The sequence below is a fragment of the Lolium perenne genome, chromosome 2, assembly GCF_019359855.2.
Source record: "Lolium perenne isolate Kyuss_39 chromosome 2, Kyuss_2.0, whole genome shotgun sequence".
In the NCBI taxonomy this organism is placed as follows: domain Eukaryota; kingdom Viridiplantae; phylum Streptophyta; class Magnoliopsida; order Poales; family Poaceae; genus Lolium; species Lolium perenne.
This window is the reverse complement of record NC_067245.2, coordinates 287,443,034-287,466,545: the sequence shown is the minus strand read 5'-3', so window position 1 is coordinate 287,466,545 and position 23,512 is coordinate 287,443,034. Positions and strand designations below refer to the sequence as shown.

The 23,512-nt window shown below is 43.8% G+C and overlaps 3 protein-coding genes across 3 annotated transcripts; 2 read left to right on the top strand and 1 right to left on the bottom strand.

Moving 5' to 3' along the window:
• Window positions 1-14: 14 nt before the first annotated feature.
• Window positions 15-2,776, top strand: LOC127336333 (trihelix transcription factor GT-3b). Its single transcript, XM_051363140.2, has 2 exons — window positions 15-518; window positions 1,953-2,776. Exons 1-2 carry the CDS (start codon window positions 288-290, stop codon window positions 2,523-2,525), a joined length of 804 nt encoding a protein of 267 aa, XP_051219100.1. The 5' UTR covers window positions 15-287; the 3' UTR covers window positions 2,526-2,776.
• A 294-nt stretch (window positions 2,777-3,070) lies between these two features.
• LOC127336332 (uncharacterized) lies at window positions 3,071-6,115 on the top strand. The gene is made up of 6 exons (XM_051363138.1): window positions 3,071-3,640; window positions 3,782-4,030; window positions 4,430-4,564; window positions 4,854-5,036; window positions 5,210-5,371; window positions 5,498-6,115. The coding sequence occupies exons 1-6, from the start codon at window positions 3,170-3,172 to the stop codon at window positions 5,900-5,902; spliced, it is 1,605 nt and encodes a 534-aa protein (XP_051219098.1). The 5' UTR covers window positions 3,071-3,169; the 3' UTR covers window positions 5,903-6,115.
• Window positions 6,116-18,403: 12,288 nt separating this feature from the next.
• LOC139835835 (F-box/LRR-repeat protein 25-like) lies at window positions 18,404-18,772 on the bottom strand. Its single transcript, XM_071825704.1, has one exon. The coding sequence runs from the start codon at window positions 18,770-18,772 to the stop codon at window positions 18,404-18,406; it is 369 nt and encodes a 122-aa protein (XP_071681805.1).
• Window positions 18,773-23,512: the final 4,740 nt, after the last annotated feature.

Below are 23,512 nucleotides of genomic sequence, written 5' to 3'. Positions count from 1 at the left end.
ATGTGCCTACAGCTAGTGTGAACGGGATGGGCCCATCTTCCTCTCGGAGCGCAGAGTGAGGCGTGTGAATGCGCAGAAAAGTAAGAAATGGCAGGCAGCTGCAGCAGCAGCATCCACCGGCGAGACGCGAAGAAAAGCGACGCGAGGCCACGGGTCGCGTGGCAGAGCAAGCAAGCCAATCGAGCAACGCGGAGAGAGCGAGGAACGCCCGCGGAGCCTGCTCTGCACCGCCGCGTTGGTGTCGATAGGCGCGCGGCGGCGCCGGGGCGGGAGGGGGCGGCGGGGCGATGGAGGCGGGCGGCGGGTTTAGGGACGAGAGGGTGCCGCAGTGGGGCGCGCAGGAGACGCGGGAGCTCATCGCGGCGCGCGGGGAGCTGGAGCGGGAGGCCGCCGCGTCCACGGGCCGCAGCGCCAAGACGCTGTGGGAGGCGGTGGCGGACGCGCTCCGGGCGCGCGGGTACCGCCGCACCGCCGACCAGTGCAAGTGCAAGTGGAAGAACCTCGTCAACCGCTATAAGGTAACTGTATACCCTGCGTCCCTGCCTGCCTCTCCCTTCCACCCCCACCTTGCTAGGATAACCACTGCGTTCTGGATTATCCTAAAAAAAACGATTCCTCACGTGTTGCCCTTACGTTGATGGCAATTTCCAACGCATGGCCCCGCTACCATATTTAGGCTCTGGGTCACCAAATGGTTTATATCAGGAGCTCATTTTGGGAGCTCATTCTGATATTATCAGGAGTAATGTTTCAGTTGCTGTTTGAAAGGGGGGCAACCCCTATTTGTCTATAAAACAATAATCTAGACTGCACTTTGATATCATGATTTGAGAAATGATGTGTTCAATGGCAAATGTTCAAGTGTCGGCAGAGATTTCGTATAAACTTGCAGCTCAAAATTACGAAGTACATGCCGGTCTAATGCAGTTTTCTGTAATGCTAAACATTCAAGGTAGTTTCGTTTCTGATTTTCTCCACCATAGCACAGTTCAAGCTTTCCATATTCTTCATACTGATATGCTCTAGTGCTAGACAAGTGATGCTTTGTGAGTCTATTCCACTTCGTTGTAATTTGGGGTAAAAGCTAATCCAACATGAGACAACTGTTTTGCGGTTAGGTTAATTAAAGGAAGTTTCAACAATATAAGGGGAATGAATAATGGCTCCTGATAGAAAGGGGAAAACTTGTCAGCTCAGGTGAATATGGTGCCATGTGTGATAGTAAAGTGCAAAGGAAAGTGAAGGTGGAATCACTCTGCTTTTAGGGAAAGCTCAGTGGCAAACCATCCAGAATTGGAGGTTGAATAGATATTTTATTTCTATTTCTACGATGGTATGGAGCCGGTATGAGCACTTAGGAAGTTTCTTCAGAAAAAGGATGCTAACATTTTCTTTGGGTTCACACTGGACTCCACCATATATGACTCTATCGGATAAACCGCAATGGTAGTGGCTAAGTATGTGACATTTTCCATCCTTTACTTTGAAAAGTATTTTTTTTTTCAAAATAAGGGCTAAAATTAGGATAACAAAACGTTTGGCATTTCACAGAAAGGGATAATGAAGTTAAACTCTGGCAGAAAAGGGTGTGGATAGTCAGATGGTTTAATTAGGTTTAGTGAGAGAATTAGGGAAAATATGTCTAACGGATCACAAGAATGTACAAGACTTGAACTTAAGAATTATACAAAGAGCTTTGAAGGAGATAGACAAGTACTGCGATTAGTTCAGATGGGGTTTAAAATTTTGATGTTAGGTTTAGAATGACCCTGCTGTTGGGTTTGCTTGGGTGATGGGACCAATTTCAAGCTTCCATGTGGAAATGTTCCTGGACACTTGTACACATAAATTTACTCCAAAATGGCTTCTAAATTGTTTCATTATATCTTTACTGATATAGTAACCTCCATTGTTTAGTTTATGGAGCAATAACTCATTCTATTTCTCATCAGGGGAAAGAAACATCTGATCCAGAAAACGGTAGACACTGCCCCTTCTTCGAAGAATTACATGCAGTCTTCACTGAACGTGCTAGAAACATGCAACGCCAACTCCTTCAGTCTGAATCAGGAGCTTCAGTTAAAAAGAAACTAAAGAGGCCTAGTGGTGACCGGTCACCTGGGGAGTCTGATGACGAGGAAGATGACGCTGAAGCAACCGAGGACGAGAAACCAATTAGAACCAAAAAGTGGAAGGCTGGCGGTGATAAGGGGCAGCAATCGCAACGAACGAACTCAAGGGCGGTCAGCTCAAGCATCCACGATCTGTTGCAGGAATTCCTGGTGCAGCAACAGCACATGGATATGCAGTGGCACGAGACGATGGAGCGGCGTGCGCAGGAGCGGCTCGTTTTCGAACAAGAATGGAGGCAGTCGATGCGGAGGCTTGAGCAGGAGCGGCTGGTGTTGGAGCATGAGTGGATACAGAGGGAGGAACAGCGGAGGATGAGAGAAGAAGCAAGAGCTCAGAAAAGGGATTCGCTCATGACCGCCCTGTTGAACAAACTCTTGCATGAAGATCTGTAGAAGGCGCGTTGCGCTTCTTTGTCAGCGGATAGATAATGTACTAGACACCATTTTTTTTCTCACCGTGTTTCATCGATTCTTTTTAGCTCTTGCACATGTTGTTGTCCAGAAGAAATGATTCTTGTAGCATTGTAGGACTCTTTTCCGATTTTTTTTATTTCAGCCAAGTAATCTTAATTTATCTATTAGTCATGTAAGTATCAGACGTGATATAGGTGATCTACTCATCTGTGCGATTTTCAGAGATTTTAGAGTTTCAGGCTTTCAGCCAGCAGTCCTTGCATGAAAATCGTGATGTTCCAGCGTCTTCATGGCGTGGTACCTTATGTTGCTGCTACTGCAGTGGTGAATTTGTGTTGTGACAGTATGTTACATGTAGCTAAATGTGTTTTTTTAAAACACATAAATTCATTTTTATTCTTTTGTTGAAGCTTTAACATAAACTTGGAACACCTGAATTTCGAAAACAGACATTTCCAGTTATCGTAGGAATCACTGCAAAAGTACAGTTCCATACGAGTTCTAACTTCTAAGGCACAGGTTTGGCTGGGTTCAGGCTTGAGAGCCGCAGGTACTTCCACTTGACACGTTCTACTAGGCCAGGCCACCGGATAAGCCCACCGGCGGCGGCAGCCTGATCGGCGATGGAGGGGAAGCCGCTCCATCTCCTCCTCCCCAACCCTCGCCGCTCATTCCCCGGCCTGCTCCCCAACAATCCCGACCACCACCTCCCCGCGTCCCGCCTCCGCTTCTGCCTCCGCCACCGCAAGCCGAAGGCGAAGCAGCTCGCCTTCTCCCGGCAGCCTCCGTCTCCGCGCGACAGCCAATTGGGCACGCCCGGCCGCGGAGGCTGGGATTTGGCGCGGAGCGCCTCCGCGGCTGCCCTGGCGCTCCATCTGGCCGTCTGCTCCCTCCTCATCCTTTCCCCCACCTCCGCACGCGCCTGCGTCCACCCACCTCCTCCCGCCGCCGCCGCCGTGGAGGCAAAGGAGGAGGAGGACGACGACGAGGAGTGGGAGGCGGCGCTGCAGCAGTGGAAGTCCAAGACCTACGCGCTCTCCGTGCCCCTCCGGGTCGTCGCGCTCCGCGGCTCCTTCCCTCCCACATGGATCAAGGTCTGGCCCTTCCTCCTCGCTACAGGCAAAACATTTCCTTCACTTATACACCAGTTGCTTTGCCTACTATCTGAGAGATGACGAGTTGAACAGCAAGGTAGCATGGAATGGTGTGAGCTGATTTTGGTTTGGTGTTTGTAGGATTTCGTTGAAGTACAGGGAAAGAGGCTCAAGTTCAGCCCCGAGTTCCGCCCTAGCATTGACGCCCTCTTCTCCGAGCTGTCGCAGTGTGTGGACAAAGGTCAAGTTCAGCCGAAATCCGCCATGGCGGCTGATGTAGTTTCGATCGGGGACTCTTGGCTCGGCTACGCCATCCGTAAGGGACTGGTAGAACCTATCAAGAATGCTGAAGAACAGGATTGGTATAAGAGCCTAAGTGACAGATGGAAGGTGAGAATTGACAGTTGAAGCCTCCCTTCTCTATTAACAGTTCCGATAGTTCGCTGGCCCCTGTCGTTAATCTCGCACTGCTTGTATGCTGTGATAATACATGCTGACGGCTTAAAACTGTCTACTCCGATCATGCTCATTTATAAGAAAAATATTCTATCATGTGGATTGCAATGGCACGTAGGTCTCTCTTTTCACTGGATGCTAGTGCAATATTCTTAACTGGAATAACATCTGCAATGCCCATTATTTTCTAAGGTCATGCTCATTTTCTTCTAGAAATATTATATTCGTGAAGTGTAAATATTGATGTACTCCTCTGGAACATGTGAACTGAAGTAGTCAATCCAAGTGAAGATGTCTCAAGGTGTAGCTTCCATTTTCATTATAGTCTATCAGGTTCATTTGTGCAGGAACCAGAATGGAGAGGCGGATTCTAATGGCTCAGTATGGGGTGTTCCATACAGATGGGGCACTGTGGTCATTGCTTACAAGAAAAACAAATTTAAGCAGCACAACTTGAAGCCAATACAGGTAAACCTTTTCCTTCTGAGAACATGTAAAATTATGCTGAAGATACAAGGTCAACTATACAGTAGTTTAAGTTTTTTTCTTAAAACATGTACTTTGGCGTTAATGAAAAGATGTAACATAGTACCGAAACATGCCTTTTGGTAGTATTGATTAAGGTTGACTATCTTGTGGTTTATATTCTCTTTGTGAGTAAACACACATATATAGATGGCATTGTGCTGCCAGACATCAACGTGATCACCTGTTAGGTACTTGGTTTTACTTACTCATATGGATGTACTATCTTTAGGATTGGGAGGATTTGTGGAGGCCTGAACTTGCCGGGAAGATTTCAATGATTGATTCTCCTAGAGAGGTCATTGGTGCAGTTCTTAAACAGTTGGGATCATCATATAACACGATTGACATGGAAACCGAAGTTAGTGGTGGTAGAGAAGCAGTCTTAAACAGCTTTACACAGCTACAGAAGCAGGTTTGCACCAAATGACTCATCTTCTCTGTATATTTCTTGCATTCCATCTGACGATAGCGCAAAATGATTTTGCGAAAAATACAACATGCACCTTGTATATCAGGAACAACAAGAAAAAAGTCTTGAATTATAATGTGTTGCGTTGAATTTAATTTTAGTCTGTTTTTCTGTAGGTCCAGCTATTTGACAGCATGAACTATCTCAAATCGTTTGGAGTTGGGGATGTTTGGGTCACAGTGGGCTGGAGCAGTGATGTCATCCCTGCTGCAAAGCGAATGTCTAATGTTGCTATTGTTGTTCCAAAGTCAGGCAGTAGCCTCTGGGCTGATCTATGGGTACGTTACGATTTTCTCACGCTTAATTTAATTACTATGTGACTGAATCCATGAGTATATATGCCGTTGCTTCCTTGTGATATGAGACTAGTGTCTTATTAGCTGTGTTGGTCTTATGCACCACAGGCGATACCTTGTGCGACAGGATTTCAGACTGACCGAATTGGTGGCAGAACTAGAGGCCCATCTCCACTCATCCACCAGTGGTTTGATTTCTGCTTGCAGAGTGCCAGAAGCTTACCCTTTCGCCAAGAGATCATCCCAGGAGCATCGCCGCTGTTCCTCGAGAACCCAGCACCAGAGGTTCCTCAAGATATAAACAAGAAAAAACCAAAGCTGGAAAGTAATCTTGTCAGGGGAGTACCTCCCCCTGAAATCCTAGAAAAATGCGAGTTCTTAGAACCTCTCTCGGACAAAGCATTGGGTGACTACCAGTGGCTGATGTCGAGAGTGCAGAGACCACGAGGCGGTCTGCTTGGAAACGTTCTGCAGAAGATATCATCTGTTCTAGGCGTTAAATTGAGATTTTAGAGCACACACCTATGATTATGAATTTCAGCATTTTTTGAGACGACCACTAACTAACCAATAGGTCATGCATAGGATCCAGTGCTTATAGTACTAAAAACCTCTCGCTGGAAACTTGATATAAACTAACTCTGAGATTTGGATGACAAATGCTGCTGTGGATCATCTCGGCAAGTTTCTCGTTTAGTAAAGGAACAAAGTATGAATTGAGTGGAACATTTGGGTTATTTAGGAGTTTTTTTGAGAATTTTCCGATGAAAACATTCTCTTACAAACCAAGTTGCCCATTTTACATTAAGGCATTGGAACTAAAACCTAGAACACCCAAACGGTTAGTTAACTCCTTGTTGTTTTTTTATTGATCAGTCAAAACTTCATGCAAGTGCAAGATGTACTCTCATCATGCTTTGGCACACACACTTGCCAATTATGAAGAATAATGGAGGGCCAAAAGGGCGAGAAGCAGGAACAACCCACACTTTTCACTCTTTTTTGTAGCAACCATCATAGTAACTTATAACTAAAATAACTCCATGATTTACATTGTTCACATAAATGTTCTTACAAATCATTAACTGGCCATAAGCGCATTATTTAAGCTCGAAAAAATAAACCCACAGCCACCAACGATTCTTGAAGCGCCAAATGTACTCTAAACATGTATCGATCCAACTCGATATGCACATGTAGAATCCGTTTCTTAAATTACCAACTCTGAAATCCCGTTGTTGGAAGTGGCATGTAGTCTAACTCTAAGATTTGGACGACAAATGAGGCGGACCTTCTCGGCCACTTCAATTATTGGAGGAGGTCGACCATGGTAAGTCATACTGTATTAATATCCACATTTTTTAGCTTTGTTGCACTACATCTGGATAGTAGCAGCTTTAGGAATTGCACCTCGTGGTCTGCTCCTGTGAATGAATTAATCTCTATCTCTTCAAGTGAATCGAGGGTAAAATTGCCTGCCCCATGACTCTCCGTCAACTGGCAGGGACAAGGGAACCGGCATAGGTTTATCTGATCAAAATATAAAATTAGTAAGAGTATATTTTTAAACAAAATAGAATAGGAAGATTGAAATACGTACTAGTGCCAAGCCAGCTCGAAAACATATAAAGGGAATAAAAAATTGATATCATGGTTTCTGCACAGAATTTTGTGACAGGGAATATATATATATTGTTCCGTCAGTGTTTTCTTGGGCATGCTACTACCAGCTAATAGTTTTGCTGCAGCCAGATAGGTTGCCTCTAGAAACTGCTTTTTTCAGCAGACTAGTTGAATGCCCGTGCGTTGCTACGGAGCATACATATTCTAATACTGTTAAGCATGTAGAATTCTCGTGCATATCAATCATCATTGTCCAAATTTTGAGCAGAGATCTATTGGCATGTACTGTAATCAACACCGGCCTAAGTCAACAACCTAACAATATAAATGTGATCACATAAGATTTATTTTTATACCAGCCAACTGTTCAAACAAAATACACATATCTTTCATAGGCAACAATCAAACTCAATTTCAACAAAACATACTCTATTGACTTGAACTTCATCGGTGGGATGCTCTCCCTGGATGCCTGTTGGCATGAACTCTCAGTAGAAGGAGCGTGTGGTTAGATGATGTCGTAGTGATCACCTCATTACCAGTGTGAAGCAAGGTCACATTCAGAAATCTAGGACCAATGTAAATATTATCTTCGGCACATCCTACTCCATAGAGTTCGTTTGAGGAGTACTTTAAGCTCTCTGACCATGTCCACTCATAATGCGTAGATCTTCTGTGAAATCTCTTCCATACTGGATCTAGAAGTTAGACTAAAGTGAACCTTTTTTAATAGAAGAAATTGGCCCATGTGTTCCACTTGGGCAATACGTATTATGTTTATACATCTGGTTAGTGATTTAACCGTATGTACAAAATTCATGAAGGGATATATATTAGTTCAATTGTCACCTTCGTTCAAGCCTGTCATATCATCTAGATTTTTGATGACTTGGTACCTCTAACGCTGCAACAACACAAATATACATATACAATCTTCATTGGGCATAATTATCAATCAAAGTCCATGTTTTAATTAGCAGCTCCTGCAGCAAAATTCATTTTAGTAGAATAATAGGACAAGCACATGGGAAAATTTAATACGGTACGGCAAAAATACTTAACAGAATAAAATCTATGTCAAATTTGACTGCTAAGATAGCTTCACGTAAAATTTTCAATCAAACTCCATGAATCAGTTTATCACCTCTAAGGTATGTGTTTATGAGTATGGAGATCCTTGTATTTCTTAGCAAGCACATATTCGATTATATAGACCTACAGATGAAAAAGAGCACAGGTCTATGTTCTGCTCATGTCTGGATAAAGAACTTGGTTTTGCTAGATGTTGCATATTAAATAACTAACACTGATGTCAAATTTATACCGAAAATAACTCTAGTAGATAACATGAATCGGATAACCTTTTTCGACAAAGCACACCTGATTAGCTTTTCAGCTTAAGCCCATAAGGAAGTTGTCTAGCTTGATGTCATTGTGAAGATATAACAATGAATTGTGATGATAATCTTACATGCGCCGCAACAGCGTGTCACCGCATGGGGAAGGTCTTGGCGATGCAGCTGGTGTTGAAGACGTGTCATGGGCAGGCACAGGATTCTGAAAATGGGTATCCAAATTTTAAAAAATCAGCTTCCTGCCGGCCCTTTCCGATGGGGTTGCTGCACTGGGCGCCGCTAGTGAATCCTTCATTGGAGGCTGGAGCGAGCCTGGAGACCTCTCTTTATTACAAGAGACAAAATGTTAAGTGGATATAGGACAGAAAGGACAACTATATTTGCCGGCTTAGTGCCATATATACTACGTAATAATTTTGTTGTTCAATTGAATAACTATAAAAACATTTGTGCCTGCCACTGCGGTGTGTTCTGTGAACCCAGTTACCGTTGGTACCCTTGCACCTCAATGCATCGTAGGAGTGGTCCATCATGGTCTAGGACGGCTGAAATGTTCACATCAACAAAGGAACAACAATTTCAGAAAACTACGTTTATATGATAAAGCATGGGTTGGAACCGAAGAGACTAAAACTACTCTTATAAAGATATAGCATAATAGCATCTTATAGTATGGAGTTATATCTGGTCTGGTAACTGATCTGCAGCTCATCTTTAATTTTTATGTATGGTTGATATTTGGTATAATGTCTAATTCGTTGCCAAATATTGTTGCATAACTCCATAGACAAATCTAATGATAATCAAACCCATTTCCTTTTAGATTACCACATTCAGACATTCTTCATCAAACACACATAAAAATAATTTCAGATTGGATTGGATGGAAAATAAATGAAAGGAAAAATAGTAACTCAAATAACATGCATGAAGCTAAATTTTCGCATGAACGTATTCATGCACAAGCACATATCATGGTAATTTACTGCTTCTACTTTGCACACTTCCATTCAAAAAGGATCAGTGGTAAACTGTAGTACAGATTATCTTTAAAAGGGATCGGTTTTAAAGTGTACTAGCAATGGCCGGCACGGCGGCACGCCGTGCCATCAAGGTACCCAGGAGCTAAACAATGAAAGATAAATTGATGTTGATGATGTCGTGTTTTTTGAGCAGACAGGGGATGCGGCCATTGGCCTGCTGGCTTACGATTACCGCAAGAGCGTTCAACTGGACGTCTTGTTTGATGTTGAAGAATCTGACGCCCAAGCCTGTCTTGATGCTGTCAATCTTGCTACTGCCTGGGTACATGGACTGGTTATCATTAAAAGTGACTGCTCTGCAATCATCTAGGCTATGAACTCATCAAGTGCAAAACTAATCAGACACTGCACTATCTACAACTCTACTATAGAGGGAAGGAAATATAGCATGGATATCCTTGAAAAAAGAGCAAGACTGCGAATGAACAACAAACATATATCTTTGACAGTAGAAAGGCTTTGTCAACAAAGAAACAATAATGAAAAAAATAGATGATTTCAAGGGAAAATACGCTAGTCAGGCATACAAAGACTTCAATAGTATAAGTTTAAATAATGGATACACTGACATGATCACTACAAATATGTTTCCAGATAGCTTATATATTGACCAGCATCCAAGCATACTACAAAGATCACTTTAAAACAGCTTCCTGAAAACAAACTGTTTGCTTTATCAGAAAATTCATTAGCCTAGCTAATATATGGAGGGCAAACAAGAGACTTGACCTTCCCCAAGCACCAGGATGCATCACCTTTGTAGAATCAATTTTCAGTGCTCCTTCCATCCTGCATGCCTAAACAAAAGAGATCGATAACCCTATCTAGACTGCAAGGAGAACTAATAGATCAAATAGTCCAGATACAATCGATTATGCAATACTCACTACTCACGTTCTCTTGTGGTGACATATATCTTGCACACGCTTCTTTTGTAATGCAGATTTCAGCTGACACCACGTACACGTGCGAACTCAAGCAGCACAGACTGTCGGTTTCAGATAGAGGCCACATAGAAGTGCCAACTCAAGCAGCACATACTGCCAGTTTCAGATAAACGTACTGATACTGCTCCTGTGTAGGACACTAATATACCCCTCCCATTCAGAGTGAGTGACTGAACATGCAGTCGGACAAAGATGGGAAATAGCAGACCAAAATTAGGGAGGGATCCTAGGCATGCTTATGCTAGGCATGTAACTTTTTTTACTAAGAAATTATCAAAAGAACTACATGTACACAGGAAATTGGCTGTTTGGCCTAAGCCACATTGTAGATCCCGCCTGCTGTGAATATTTGATGTGTCTATGATAACATTGCAAAAATTCATTGACATATCAACCATCTTGACTACTCGCTATGTTTCATTCCTCTCAAACAGTCAAGTAACAACACTTAGCAGATGCACTTTTGAATTCTAAACGATAGTTCAAGGACTAAGCATCAGATATGGAGAAGGGTCCTGACAGTATATGGCAATCATGCAAAACCATTGTCATGTCTCATCCATTGTAGCATTAGCATGACCCAGATATCATTCGCTTGCATTAACCTCACTGGGATTGTTCTCACTGCATATTGATTAGTTTTCATGGAACTAATATTGGTATCAAATCAGAAAGCCATTGAATATAAAATAAAGCTATAGATCTAGCCATGCTCATATTGGACAGCAAGAACTATATCCCTGAAAATTATTTTCACGGGGAGACTGATCTTGATGCCAGCTTTGGGTTTTCCAAACAGCTCTTCTTGTCCCTCTTGGTAAATTTCTTCTTTTTTCTACCGTGCCTTGAATGCTCTCCTTCTCGTACTGAGGACTAACTAAACAAATCCCTTAGTTGTCTATATTAGTATCAAATCAGTGAGTCCATCGAATAGAAAATAAAGCTATCATAAGATCTATCAGTGCTCATATTGGGCAGCAAGAACTATATCCCATTTGATGATTTCAATAATATTTTCTTCAGAGAGAAGAGCTAGCATTTTTTATGTTAATGATGGAGTTAACTCAAAATCCATACATTTCAGCTTTGAAGCCACCTGTCCTCCCTTGTCAATGGCTCTAAAATCGCTAGCCATATATCCCTGCTACAGCAGCAGGTGTGAACATGCACTTTTAGAGAAGCTCTATTAATAATTCAATATAATAGACAATTGGATTATGTAATGTTATCTCTACACAAAACTTCTGCACCAGCCCTGCGCTATCCATGTTAGACAATGCAGTAAATTTAGGCAGGTACTTCACCTAATTATTCTTGCCTATAATTTGTAACCAGCATCAGCAGAAGTATGTGAATAGTACAATACAAAACCGCTACTACACTACCAGATTGTTGCACTACATATTAGTCAAACATCCTTTGGAGATAATGCGATCCTAATTCCTCGATCCTAAAAGGAACAAAGATTATACTGAAACCTTCAAGAAATTTGAAACCTTGAGTAAGAACAATGAATGCAAGGGATGATAGGAAGGGCACAAACCTGAATTAGCAAGGAGACCCACTATACACCTTGTTCTGTGGCTTCCCGCTGGCATCAGTACCTCCTCCTACTCTTCCCGCATACGCCGTTGGCTCGACATAGACAACCTGAACGCCTGACCTCCTGGCGCATTCACAAATAAGAATCTAAGTTACTGAAAGATGAAATCACTGAATAAAATAAATAAAAATGGAAATAAATGGCAGAGTTAATCGACCCGTTCCTAGGAGAGGAGGGGCAAGGTAGATCAACCGATCTAATTGACGCCATCCTCTGTAATCGTCTCATCACCGTCGGAGCCTTGGTAGTTTTCGTTGACCGCCTGCGTGTGCTGTTGCAGTACCGTGGCCGAGGTCGCCGCGCAGCAGCAGACCCTGCAAGCCATCATGCGGGCGTAAACACACAGGAGGAAGACAATAGTATGGATCATCAGCAGGCCGTGCTGTCGATCGCTGCGCGTCAAAGTATAGGAGACGGGATACCTGGGGGCAGCGTTCGCGGAGGTCTTTGCCGGCATCGGCGTTCGATGGAGGTTCGGGACGGCCTGCTCGGGAGTCTGACACGATGCGCGGCCGGCAGCGGGCAGATCTGAGGACCCCGGGGAGGCTGCCGAGACGGGCCACTTGAGGAGGAGATGGTGCACGGGTACCTTGTCGGTGGTCTCATGTCGATGAGGAGCTGCACGGATGTCGCTATAACCTCACGCCACTGGGGAGGAGCAGGGAAGCACGGCGGCGTCGCGCCGGTTGGGGAGGAGCCGGGCGGTTGCAAGCTGGGATGGACGGAGTGCACAGGGGGCAGGGGTAGGGGTGGCGACGAAGAAAAGGAGGAGAGAGGGAAGAGTGAGGATGATGACCATCGAGGGATGAGTACGATGTCCCTTGAACTGGCCGCCGCTTGCCACGCTGCCGCTGGCAGCCTCCGGTGTGCGAGCCAGACCATGCTGGTGGCTTCGCTGACATGTCTGCACAGTTTGATCCGAAAATTGGGGATCAACGCACGGCAGGAGCCGGGATCCATAGCTTCCATCTGGCGAAGCGGTGAGCACCGGGGCGGCGGCCACGAGGCTGAGTAGGGACGCGAGCGAGGAGGCCGCTGATGCGCTTGGAGCAGGGGGGACAGGAGAGCCGAGGGAGTCACCCTGTGAGGTTGAGTGTGCTTGGTGAGGAGGGCCGCGAGTAGCTGGAGGCTGTCGCCCTCCCCACCATGGTGGCATCGGCGACATACCAAGCCGAGCAGCTGTGGGAGCCTCGAGAAATTCCGGTGGCTAGGGACGGGGTCGCCAAAGCAGGAGAAGAAAGAGGAGATGAGACATGACTCCATCACTTGTTCTGTGGCTTCCCGCAGCATCATTCCATCACTCGTCGTGGCTCGCCGCCGGCTGAGAACGGCGGCAAATCAGGATTGGGCGAGGTACAGAGGAGTGGCGGATGAATCGACAGGAAATGGGGCGGTGGGAAGACAGAGCCAGACACCATTTCTCCAGAAGAGCCCGTGCCAAAGACAAAAAGCAACATTTGGTCAAAGCGGTGCACGCGGTCACGCAGCTAGATCCACCCAACCAGTGTACACAGAAAAAAATCAGCAAGGCCTCAAAATTCTAGTAAAAATCGAAGTTGTTAAGCTTTAATATAGTAGATATTCACCATCTACAAAACCCAGGAAAACGATTCAATGAAGTTCATTTATACATGCATCAAATAGCTAAGAAAGCTAAGTTAGAAGCACTAAATATGGGATTATTGAAATAGCGGGTGATAAATTCGCAGGCTTGATAATATAATTTCAATCATATGCACAACCAAGAAATGACATGTATGAATACAGAAATCAAGGCGGGCATCAATGAAAATGTTGAGGAACGTTGACACACCTGAGGTGCTTGCATACCGCAGCTGTGGTGCCACTCAGACCAGGCAGCGACTGGCATGCACAGTCGAATAGCACCACCGCCCTCGACTCCACCACCTCGCCCCCTTCGCCCTTTGCTTATATCAACACACTGAGGACCCTATCTTCTTGCTTCATCTTCTGTGCAGGTTAAAAGATGAGGCACGAAAAGAACTTAATTCATTAAAAAATCGAGATATTATACTCACTTTGAATCTCCCAGATTATCTGAATCAGAGTCTTCACCAACATCATTACCTTCATTAGCATTACTTAGAAGCATCCCCTCCCAAATATATTGATTTTGATTGTTCATGATGTCACACCAGGAAGTTCTGAAAGAGGGTGGCTCCGCAATTGTAACCAACTGATGTTGCAAGAACGATCCTAGCAGCAGTATAATTTGCTACATTTTTTTATCATTAGTAAAACCATCAATGAGAGTACGTTCTCACTAAATAATGCATTGGAGTTAAATTGCCAAATCTTACATGAATGAATTTGCAGTGCCCAAACTATATACAGCGAAATGAAATTCCTCAAAAAGCCGACCTTGTGAATTACCAAAAACATTAATGACAAACTGCAGATAATTTACTACATTATAGAGCAGCATCGCTCCACCAAACCTCCCAGATTCGTAAACTGCAGGAGATGTGAAGAAGAAATAAACATTATTGGTTAGTAAACTGCAAGTTTCGCGTTGTAAGTTTTACTGAAAATAGCCAAATTCCTGAGGTATATTATAGAGCAGCATCGCTCCACCAAACATCCCGGATTCGAATCTCACCAACCTGTACAAAAACCGCGACCAAAATCGCCCAAAATGACCGCGGACAGCCCCAACACTCTCGTGTTCGATCTCAGAGGCGGCGACGTGCATGATTGGGACGATGCTGTTGAGAGTTGAGGGCAAGAGCTCGTGGTCGCACCTCCATCAAAATTCAAGAAGGTAGCCATCGCGGCTCCCCTCAGCCCCTGCCGGTTCAGCCCCGACATGGTGGGCTCGCCGATGGTGTCTACGATGGATCATCCCTGCTACCAGGCAACATCGTCATCTCTGCTTGATCGTGATCTCGAGGGCTTCCACCCTGCATTCGGACAAGAGCCAGCGCTAAGGTTGATCTGGTTGATCTGGACGGAATCGAGAAACGGTGAAGAGAACTCGCGTTCACGAACCTCTGAGACACGTCCCTGCCACTATGGCTATCCTCCACCGAGCCTACTTCATCTCTCCAACCCGTCCCCATGGCCGAGCTCCAACTATCCCCCCTCAATCTCTTCCTCAAGTCACAGATCGGAAGCAAGACGCCACCCATTGCCCCAGCTGCTCTCGTCTCGCAATGTTCTTGGTACTCCATTATCTTTCTTTGTGTAGGGAAACACAATGAAGGGGAGCGAGTAATAATGGGATTATTCAACGTAATCTGCATCCGGGAATCACGTCCCAAATTATTTCAGATTGTGCCCAATAGGAAGGTTGGGATTTTGTTCCGATTTTCATTGTGAAGCGGGGCCTGGGTTGGTTAGCAAAAAAGCGATCGGACGGTTTAGGTGGGCTAGGTGTTGAGGTGGGATGATTGGACGAACAAGATGCTTCCAATGACGACCACCAAAGTGCGTTGAGTGTCAAACGACCAACTCGTATTTAATAGTAAAGAAAGATTGTTTACCATAATATTGTGGCGTTGTGTAGTGAACTAGTGATGCCCAAGGAAACAAATCAAATGTCCTAGAAAGTGACTAAACATATCAGCCATTTCTTCATGGCGTACGTGTGTAGCCTTAAGTATGGGCCGACGGGTCAACCGTGTGTGACCTTACTTTCATGAAGTACCTTAATTAGTACTTCCTAAAAAGGCATACATTTCGAAACGGAGACAATACATTATTTTCTCCTAATCTTAATGAGAAAACATGCAATGCTCTGTACTTGAAGAACAAATCGAGCTGCGATCTACTCCCTCCGATCAGAAGATCGACGCGGAAAAGAACAATGCTAGGTACAATCTCACGTCGATTAAATTGGATAGGAGGTACAGCAATGACTAGATTAGAACTGCAAATTAGATTTAAGATCGCAGAAATTACCATAGTTGGATATTTGAGCAGGACAAACTTCCTTATACCGTTGTGCCTCTTCAGGACATGTAGGATGATCGGCACGCAGCCGTAGTAGTGATGCCCTGCTAAGCTTAATGATAATGTCTCACACATCGGAAGATTGTTGACACCATCCAAGAAGGTAGTGTATCCCTCCATCCCCTGACAAAGTTGATAACATAGTCACATATTAACCATCGAAGGGCGACGCAAGAATTAGCATAACCATACGGGTAGAAATCAAGACGCACGTACGATGAAGGCATACAGTCTCAGCTCGCCAACCGTATCGAACCGCCGCATCCTCGGGGGAGGTGTTGCACCGACATAAGACTCCGCCATGTCTAGCCGCCGGAGACGCCGAGGCACATCGTCGGCGAAGCGATACTGGTAGAGGCTCTGAACCTCGACCTCGTCCAGATTAGGGGCAGAGACGTGAGCTTGCCCGAAGGAAGACGCGGCAAACACTTGGAGCATTGGGGCAACGACCTCGAGCCGATTGACGTGTGTGGCATTGAATTTTAGGCGCTTGAGTGAGGAGGAGCAGACACTAGTGGAAAACGGGGCTATAGGCCCGGTTCATTTGGGCCTTTAGTCCCGGTTTTCAAACCGGGACCAATTAGGCGGGACTAAAGGTCCCCCTTTAGTCCCGGTTGTAAAACAAACCGGGACTAAAGGTCCCGCCACGTGGGCTGCTGGCGCGCGTCGAGGAAAAACCCTTTAGTCCCGGTTTGTAACACGAACCGGGACTAAAGGTTATTTCGTTATTTTTTTTATTTGGTTCCCAATTATTTTTCGCTCCTCTTTTTTTTCCTATTTTTTCAGAATTTCTACTATTTCAGTTATTTAACTAGTTTAGTTTCTAACTCCACTTAATCTCTAACTACGCTTAATCTCTAGTCAAATTACTTACCCGTGGTCCAACTTCCCGCTCGGTCACCCATCCTCCTACTACTCCAGCACTAGCACGCTTAACTTCCAAGTTCCTTTCCCATCCCGCTTCCAAGTGCTTCGCGCGCATGTTGTGATACTAGTATCATATCAATCCTATTAACATGTTGGTCGATGTCACACTTATTTATTATTTGAATTCCAAATAATTATTTTAATAAACAAAACTAATAACGTAATAACATGTTGTGGTAATGGTATTATAATTATAATTTTTAAAATTTGTATTATAATTGTTTTTTAATTTATTATTTTTTAATATTTTTTTGCCAAACTTGAAAATTTGAAAATCTAAAAAATTGGCTAACTTTATGGTTAAGTAATAGTAATCTTTATGCATGATGTAATTATTATTTTAAAAAATTAAAAAAATAAAATTCCAAATTTCTGACAAAAACTAAAATCTTCCTGCTTTCATATTTTCATTTGGAATTTTGAGAATCTAAAAATTGGCTAACCGGGTAAACCCGGGTGAATTCGGATGTAACTTTTTCCCAGGTATTTTTTGATATATTATACGGTTTTTTTCGACGTCGTATGCAAAAGTTATTGCGGTTTTACCATTTTTCAAAACATTTTTGCAAAAAAAGTGAAAATTCAAATTTGTTAATTTTCCCTAATAGTAGGTTGCATAACATACAAGAATCCGAAAACATTTTATTTTTTGAATTTTGTATCATTTTTTCTTCTATTTTACAGTGCTAAAAAAGGCGATCCACGGGGGGGGGGGGGGGGGTGGAGGTGCATGGGGAGGCAAAAAGCCCTTTAGTCCCGGTTCATAATACGAACCGGGACTAAAGGGTAGACCTTTAATCCCGGTTGGTAATACGAACCGGGACTAAAGACTTTTGCCCCATAGACCACCCTTTAGTCCCGGATTGTATTACCAACCGGGACTAAAGGGTCCAAACGAACCGGGACTAAAGGGTTTTCATGATGAACCGGGACCAATACCCTCCATTGGTCCCGGTTTGGTTCAAAACGGGGACTAAAGGTTGGGACGAAAGGCCTCTTTTCCACTAGTGAGATAGAGACGTCGTGGCTGCCAACGAGTTGGTTGCGCAGGAGGGTAAGATCCGTCAGACACAGGCACATTGAGGACACGAAGTTTCCGAGCTCGCGGCCAACCATGGCGGCAGATTCTATCTTCAGGTTCGTCAGCGCCGCGAAGGGAGCCGCTGGCCGTAGGACGAACCCGCCAAGGGAGAGCGCGACGCGCGTCGCTCTCCCGCACGGGAGGAGCAGATGGAGCTCATTGTATCGTTGACGTTCACGAGGGAGTGGGGGCACGGTGAGAGCAAGTACAATAGAGTCCAGTCAGCTGACTATAAGATATTAAATAATATATTTTAGATGAGTTGGAGGAGAGAGAAAATGAGAGAGAAGAGAGGTGGGCTACTATGCAATAGCCAGCTCTTGCACGTGCTTCTAGACACCTTGTGAGAGTGAAATGTGGGCCATATATTAGTAAAATACTACATTCTTATAGCCAACTATTGTACATGTTAGCTATATGATGACTACAAATGATATGACATCTTGTTATAGCCAACAGTTGGCTATACTATTGGAATTGCTCTGAGGGAGAAGGTGCCGGCGACGTAACGCGAGGCGAAGCGCAGCCACGTGGCAACGTGGCAGGCGGGGACGTGGAAGCCTCCGACGTCGGGCACGGTGATGGTGAGCGCGGGTACGTGATCGTTCAGGGCAGAGTAGGCGGCGAGGGCGCCGTCGATGGTGCGCAGGAAGGTGCTCGGCGGCTGGCCCGGAACGTGGAGGCCGGCGAGAAAGAGCTCGGGGAGACCGACCCAGACGCGGCGCCAGCGGCGGGAGAAGAGGCTGGTGCGCACGGCGGCGGGGAGGAAGTGCAGGTGGAGGAGGATGCCGTGCAGAAGGTCGTCGGGGAGTCCGCTGATGCGGTCCTCCATGTGACCGATCGTTGATGCGGCGCCGAGTTGATCGATGTTGACAAATTAGGGCTTGTGGTCAAGTTGAACAGACTATGGGATTCGTTTGGTGGCCTTGCCTTGTTTGGTTGGGTCCGTGCGAGTTTTTTTTTTGTTTTTTGAAAAAAAAATTAGGTAAGCAAGTGCTTCATTAAAAATCTTTTAATCCCTTTCGGTATCCCGGAAGAAAAAAAATGCGCTGCTACAAAACCTAGAACGAACAGAGTCACATCTCTGATTACTAAAGGTAAAATAAAAGAGCGAGTTTGGCAGCCTTGCCTTGCTTGGTTAGGATGCGCGCGAGTTAGTTAGGGTGAGGTGCGGACCCGCCGTCGTTTTTGTTCTACGAATTGACTGTACCATCATCCTAGAATGCTATTATGGCAAATTTTCTTTCTCCACCTCTGAAGTTAGCCATAGTTCTTGTATTTTAGCTAGTATCATGTAGATTGGTCTCACAAAAATGCCGATCGACGATCGAAAGAGCACAGGTAGCGCACCCTAAGTGTTTGGGCGCGCCACCTAAGGTCTATCGGGCCTCAGGCCCATCCAGGTGTCCTCCAAAGCTTCAGGGTGATTCTCCCGATGAAAAAGTGACGCTCCAAAAATCTCAGTCAATTTGACTTCGTATAGGCCTCTGAAAGTGAAAATACACAAAACATGGTTTTTCGGTTCTGCAGAGTTATAAACCAAATAAAGGCATCATTGGTAAATCCTCATAAATCAATGTAAAACAAGATATTATCATCATATATGTTGCAAATATGTGAGAATTTAATATGATAAAGGACAAAGTTCATGTATGCATTTTACATGCATCAACATCCCCAAGCTTAACATATGCTCGTCCCGAGCATGAAGGTGCTAAACCTAACATGAACTTCGGAGTTTATAATATACATAGCTTCTAAATAATCATGCTAAGTATCACAAGGTTCAGTCAATAAAGAATGACAATAAGTAATATGAACTCATCAAGTGATAAATCTTACATTCTACAAAGCATGCATAATAGTAAATAACATTGTAATAAACATGAATGATAAGTGATATGAATCATAAAACATCCTTAGGGGAATCATATAGAATTGTTGGGAGGCTTTTGTTCTCTCTTTTCAGGAATATTTCTTTTTACTCGAACACAAGAAAGTAAGCAGAAAATATATGTTCTAAACCTCGAACAAAATAAAAAGTAGAGAGCATAAAATATGGTTTTGAGCTATGCAATTCATGTCAACAATAATAATAAGGATGGGGTACCAAGTATCTCATGTATGAAGATATCTATGTGTCATGGGTTTGACCTCTTATGAGTAAGTGTTGCCTCACTTTTTTGAATGCTAAGGACTAAACCTCTCATTTTAGAACTTCGGGTTACTAAGACCTTTCAACATACATGTTTCAACCAAGTATCACAATGGGATACCTTCATGCTGCATGTACAAAGGAGTAAAGGACCAAAGTAGATGTGTATCTCAACTATAGGCCATCCATACCGTGAAAACATAACAACAGACGTTGAGCATCCTCTCTAACTCTCTCTCACTTTTTCTTAGACTCTTTTTTTCTTTATTTTCTACTTTTTTTTTCACAACTCTTTTTCTCTTACTTTTTTCACTCTTCCTATTGAGGATGCTCGTTGATGAAACTTCCACCATGATTAGGCATGGCTTTGGTTAGCAGCCCATGCTCTTGTCTAACAATACATGCCTACTTGCTTAAAATAACCTCCATTCATTCCACAAGAGATATCCATCAACAAAACAAAATAAATGATGATCAATGCAGGGTGCAATACCGGAAAAGTGCAATGTTGAAAGACTTCCCTAGTAAACATGGTTACGGTCTAGCTCATTACTCATAATTAGTCAAACCAACAACATGCATAGTGGTATTTTCCTACCAAACCTTACTTTCTTATGAGCTTTAAATTACACAAAGGAAATTTTGAAAAGGTTGGAGGAAAAACACACACATTATACTTGGAATAGCAAGTGCTATATAGGTAGGTATGATAGACATTTGATTTGAATTGAGATTGGAAACAAGTCTATGCTTGTGTAAGAATTTAAATCTTTTGGCTAGCAAGAGGTCTAAAAACATGCAATAGAATTCATAGACTATTCATTCATCATCAATCAATGAAACTTAAAATTAAACATCTATGTGTACTAGGAAGAAGTAGCACCGAATAAGGCACATAACAAATCATCACTCAATAGAGCATGTGAAACTAGAAATATCATACACAAAATAAATTTTAGCTTTTAGGCATTTGTCCTTTTCTTTTATAAGCATGCAACTTATTTTACTTTGAACATTCAGAGATAAATATTTTGGTCCAGTAGCTCATTCATATTCATTATAAACACTTGATAACCCACAAGTATAGGGGATCGCAGCAGTCTTCGCGGGAAGTAAATCCCAATTTATTGATTCGACACAAGGGGAGACAAAGAATACTTGAAAGCCTTAACAGCGGAGTTGTCAATTCAGCTGCACCTGGAAACAGACTTGCTCGCAAGAGTTTATCAGTAGTAACAGTTTCATAACAGTAGCAGTAGTAGAATAACAGCAGCAGAGTAACAAAGACATCAGTAGTAATTATAGTAAACAGCAGGATTAAAATACTGTAGGCACGGGGACGGATAACGGGCGTTGCATGGATGAGAGAAACTCATGTAACAATCATAGCAGGGCATTTGCAGATAATAATAAAACAGTGTCGAAGTACAAAGCAATCAATAGGCATGTGTTCCAATTATAGTCGTACGTGCTCGCAATGAGAAACTTGCACAACATCTTTTGTCCTACCAGCCGGTGGCAGCCGGGCCTCAAGGGAATCTACTGGATATTAAGGTACTCCTTTTAATTTAGTACCGGAGCAAAGCATTAACACTCCGTGAACACATGTGATCCTCACATCACTACCATCCCCTCCGGTTGTCCCGATTTATGTCACTTCGGGGCCATTGGTTCCGGACAGCGACATGTGTATACAACTTGCAGGTAAGATCATAAACAATAAATATCACGATGAAACAATAACATGTTCAGATCTGAGATCATGGCACTCGGGCCCTAGTGACAAGCATTAAGCATAACAAGTTGCAACAATATCATCAAAGTACCAATTACGGACACTAGGCACTATGCCCTAACAATCTAATGCTATTACATGACCAATCTCATCCAATCCCTACCATCCCCTTCAGCCTACAAATGGGGGAATTACTCACACATGGATGGGGGAAACATTGCTGGTTGATGGAGAGGCGTCGGTGGTGATGGCGGCGATGATCTCCTCCAATTCCCCGTCCCGGCGGAGTGCCAGAACGGAGACTTCTGGCTCCCGAGACGGAGTTTCGCGATGTGGCGGCGTTCTGGAGGGTTTCTGGCGACTTCGACTCCTCTCCGTGCGTTTTTAGGTCGAAGGCAATAAGTACTCCGAAGGAGGGCGTCGGGGGCCGACCGAGGCCGCCACACACTAGGGCCACGCGGGCCCCTCCTGGGCCGCGCCGGCCTAGTGTGTGGGGCCCTCGGGCCCCCACCTGGCTTGCCCTTCTGGCTCCGCCAATATTCTGGGAAAATAGGACCTTCTGCATAAATTCCGAGGATTTTCCTGAAAGTTGGATTTCTGCATAAAAACGAGACACCAGAGCAGTTCTGCTGAAAACAGCGTTAGTCCGTGTTAGTTGCATCCAAAACACACAAATTAGAGGCAAAACAATAGCAAAAGTGTTCGGGAAAGTAGATACGTTTTGGACGTATCAACTCCCCCCAAGCTTAGCTTATTGCTTGTCCTCAAGCAATTCAGTTAACAACTGAGCGATAAAAGAACTTTCACGAACACATTTGTTTATATGATGTAAATATTCTCATGCTATGGCTAACACTTAGGTAGTTCATAATAAGGTGCATGCAAATAAGATCATCTAACAGCTATGTCAATCATGGAGAGGTACCAACAATTAATAATAAGCATCATGAATCATGTCTATAAGCAGGATTGCAATGTTCATAAAAGAGTATGATAACGTGGTATCTCGCTTGCCCATATTTGATCAGCAAAACATAAATGCTCAGGCACCTCTGAAGTTCATAGAAAGACTAGAAGTAGTGATTGTCAAAGATAAAAGCATCAAAGTTATACTACAATCAATCATATTTTGAGACAAGCATATTGTACTAAGAATGACAGTTGTGCTCTCAAGAAAGTGCTCAAAGAAAGGATGAAGACACAACATAAAAGTGAAAGATTGACCCTTCGCAGAGGGAAGCAGGGATTAACATGCGCTAGAGCTTTTCATTTTTAAAATAGGAGTAAAATTATTTTGAGAGGTGTTTGTTGTTGTCAACGAATGGTAATGGGTACACCAACTACCTCGCCAACCAGACTTTCAAGAGCGGCTCCCATGAAGGACGTTATCTCTACCAGCAAGGTAGATCATCCCTCTTCTCTTTTGTTTACACACGTATTTTAGTTTTATTATGGGTGACACTCCCCCCAACCTTTGCTTACACAAGCCATGGCTAACCGAATCCTCGGGTGCCTTCCATCAATCACATACCATGGAGGAGTGTCTATTTGCAAAATTAAGTTGCTTACTGATGAATCAGAGCAAAACATGTGAAGAGAATTATTAATGAAGTTTGATTAATCGGGGCTGGGAACCCCATTGCCAGCTCTTTTTGCAAAATTATTGGATAAGCGGATGTGCC

Excerpts from the sequence above, each read along its gene's own strand:
- LOC127336332 (XM_051363138.1), top strand. The coding sequence starts at position 3,170 with ATGGAGGGGAAGCCGCTCCATCTCCTCCTCCCCAACCCTCGCCGCTCA. Across the intron at positions 4,031-4,429 it reads GCCTAAGTGACAGATGGAAG|GTTCATTTGTGCAGGAACCA; the intron begins GTGAGAATTGAC and ends ATAGTCTATCAG. Across the intron at positions 4,565-4,853 it reads ACAACTTGAAGCCAATACAG|GATTGGGAGGATTTGTGGAG; the intron begins GTAAACCTTTTC and ends TACTATCTTTAG.
- LOC127336333 (XM_051363140.2), top strand. The coding sequence starts at position 288 with ATGGAGGCGGGCGGCGGGTTTAGGGACGAGAGGGTGCCGCAGTGGGGC. Across the intron at positions 519-1,952 it reads ACCTCGTCAACCGCTATAAG|GGGAAAGAAACATCTGATCC; the intron begins GTAACTGTATAC and ends ATTTCTCATCAG.
- LOC139835835 (XM_071825704.1), bottom strand. The coding sequence starts at position 18,772 with ATGGAGGACCGCATCAGCGGACTCCCCGACGACCTTCTGCACGGCATC.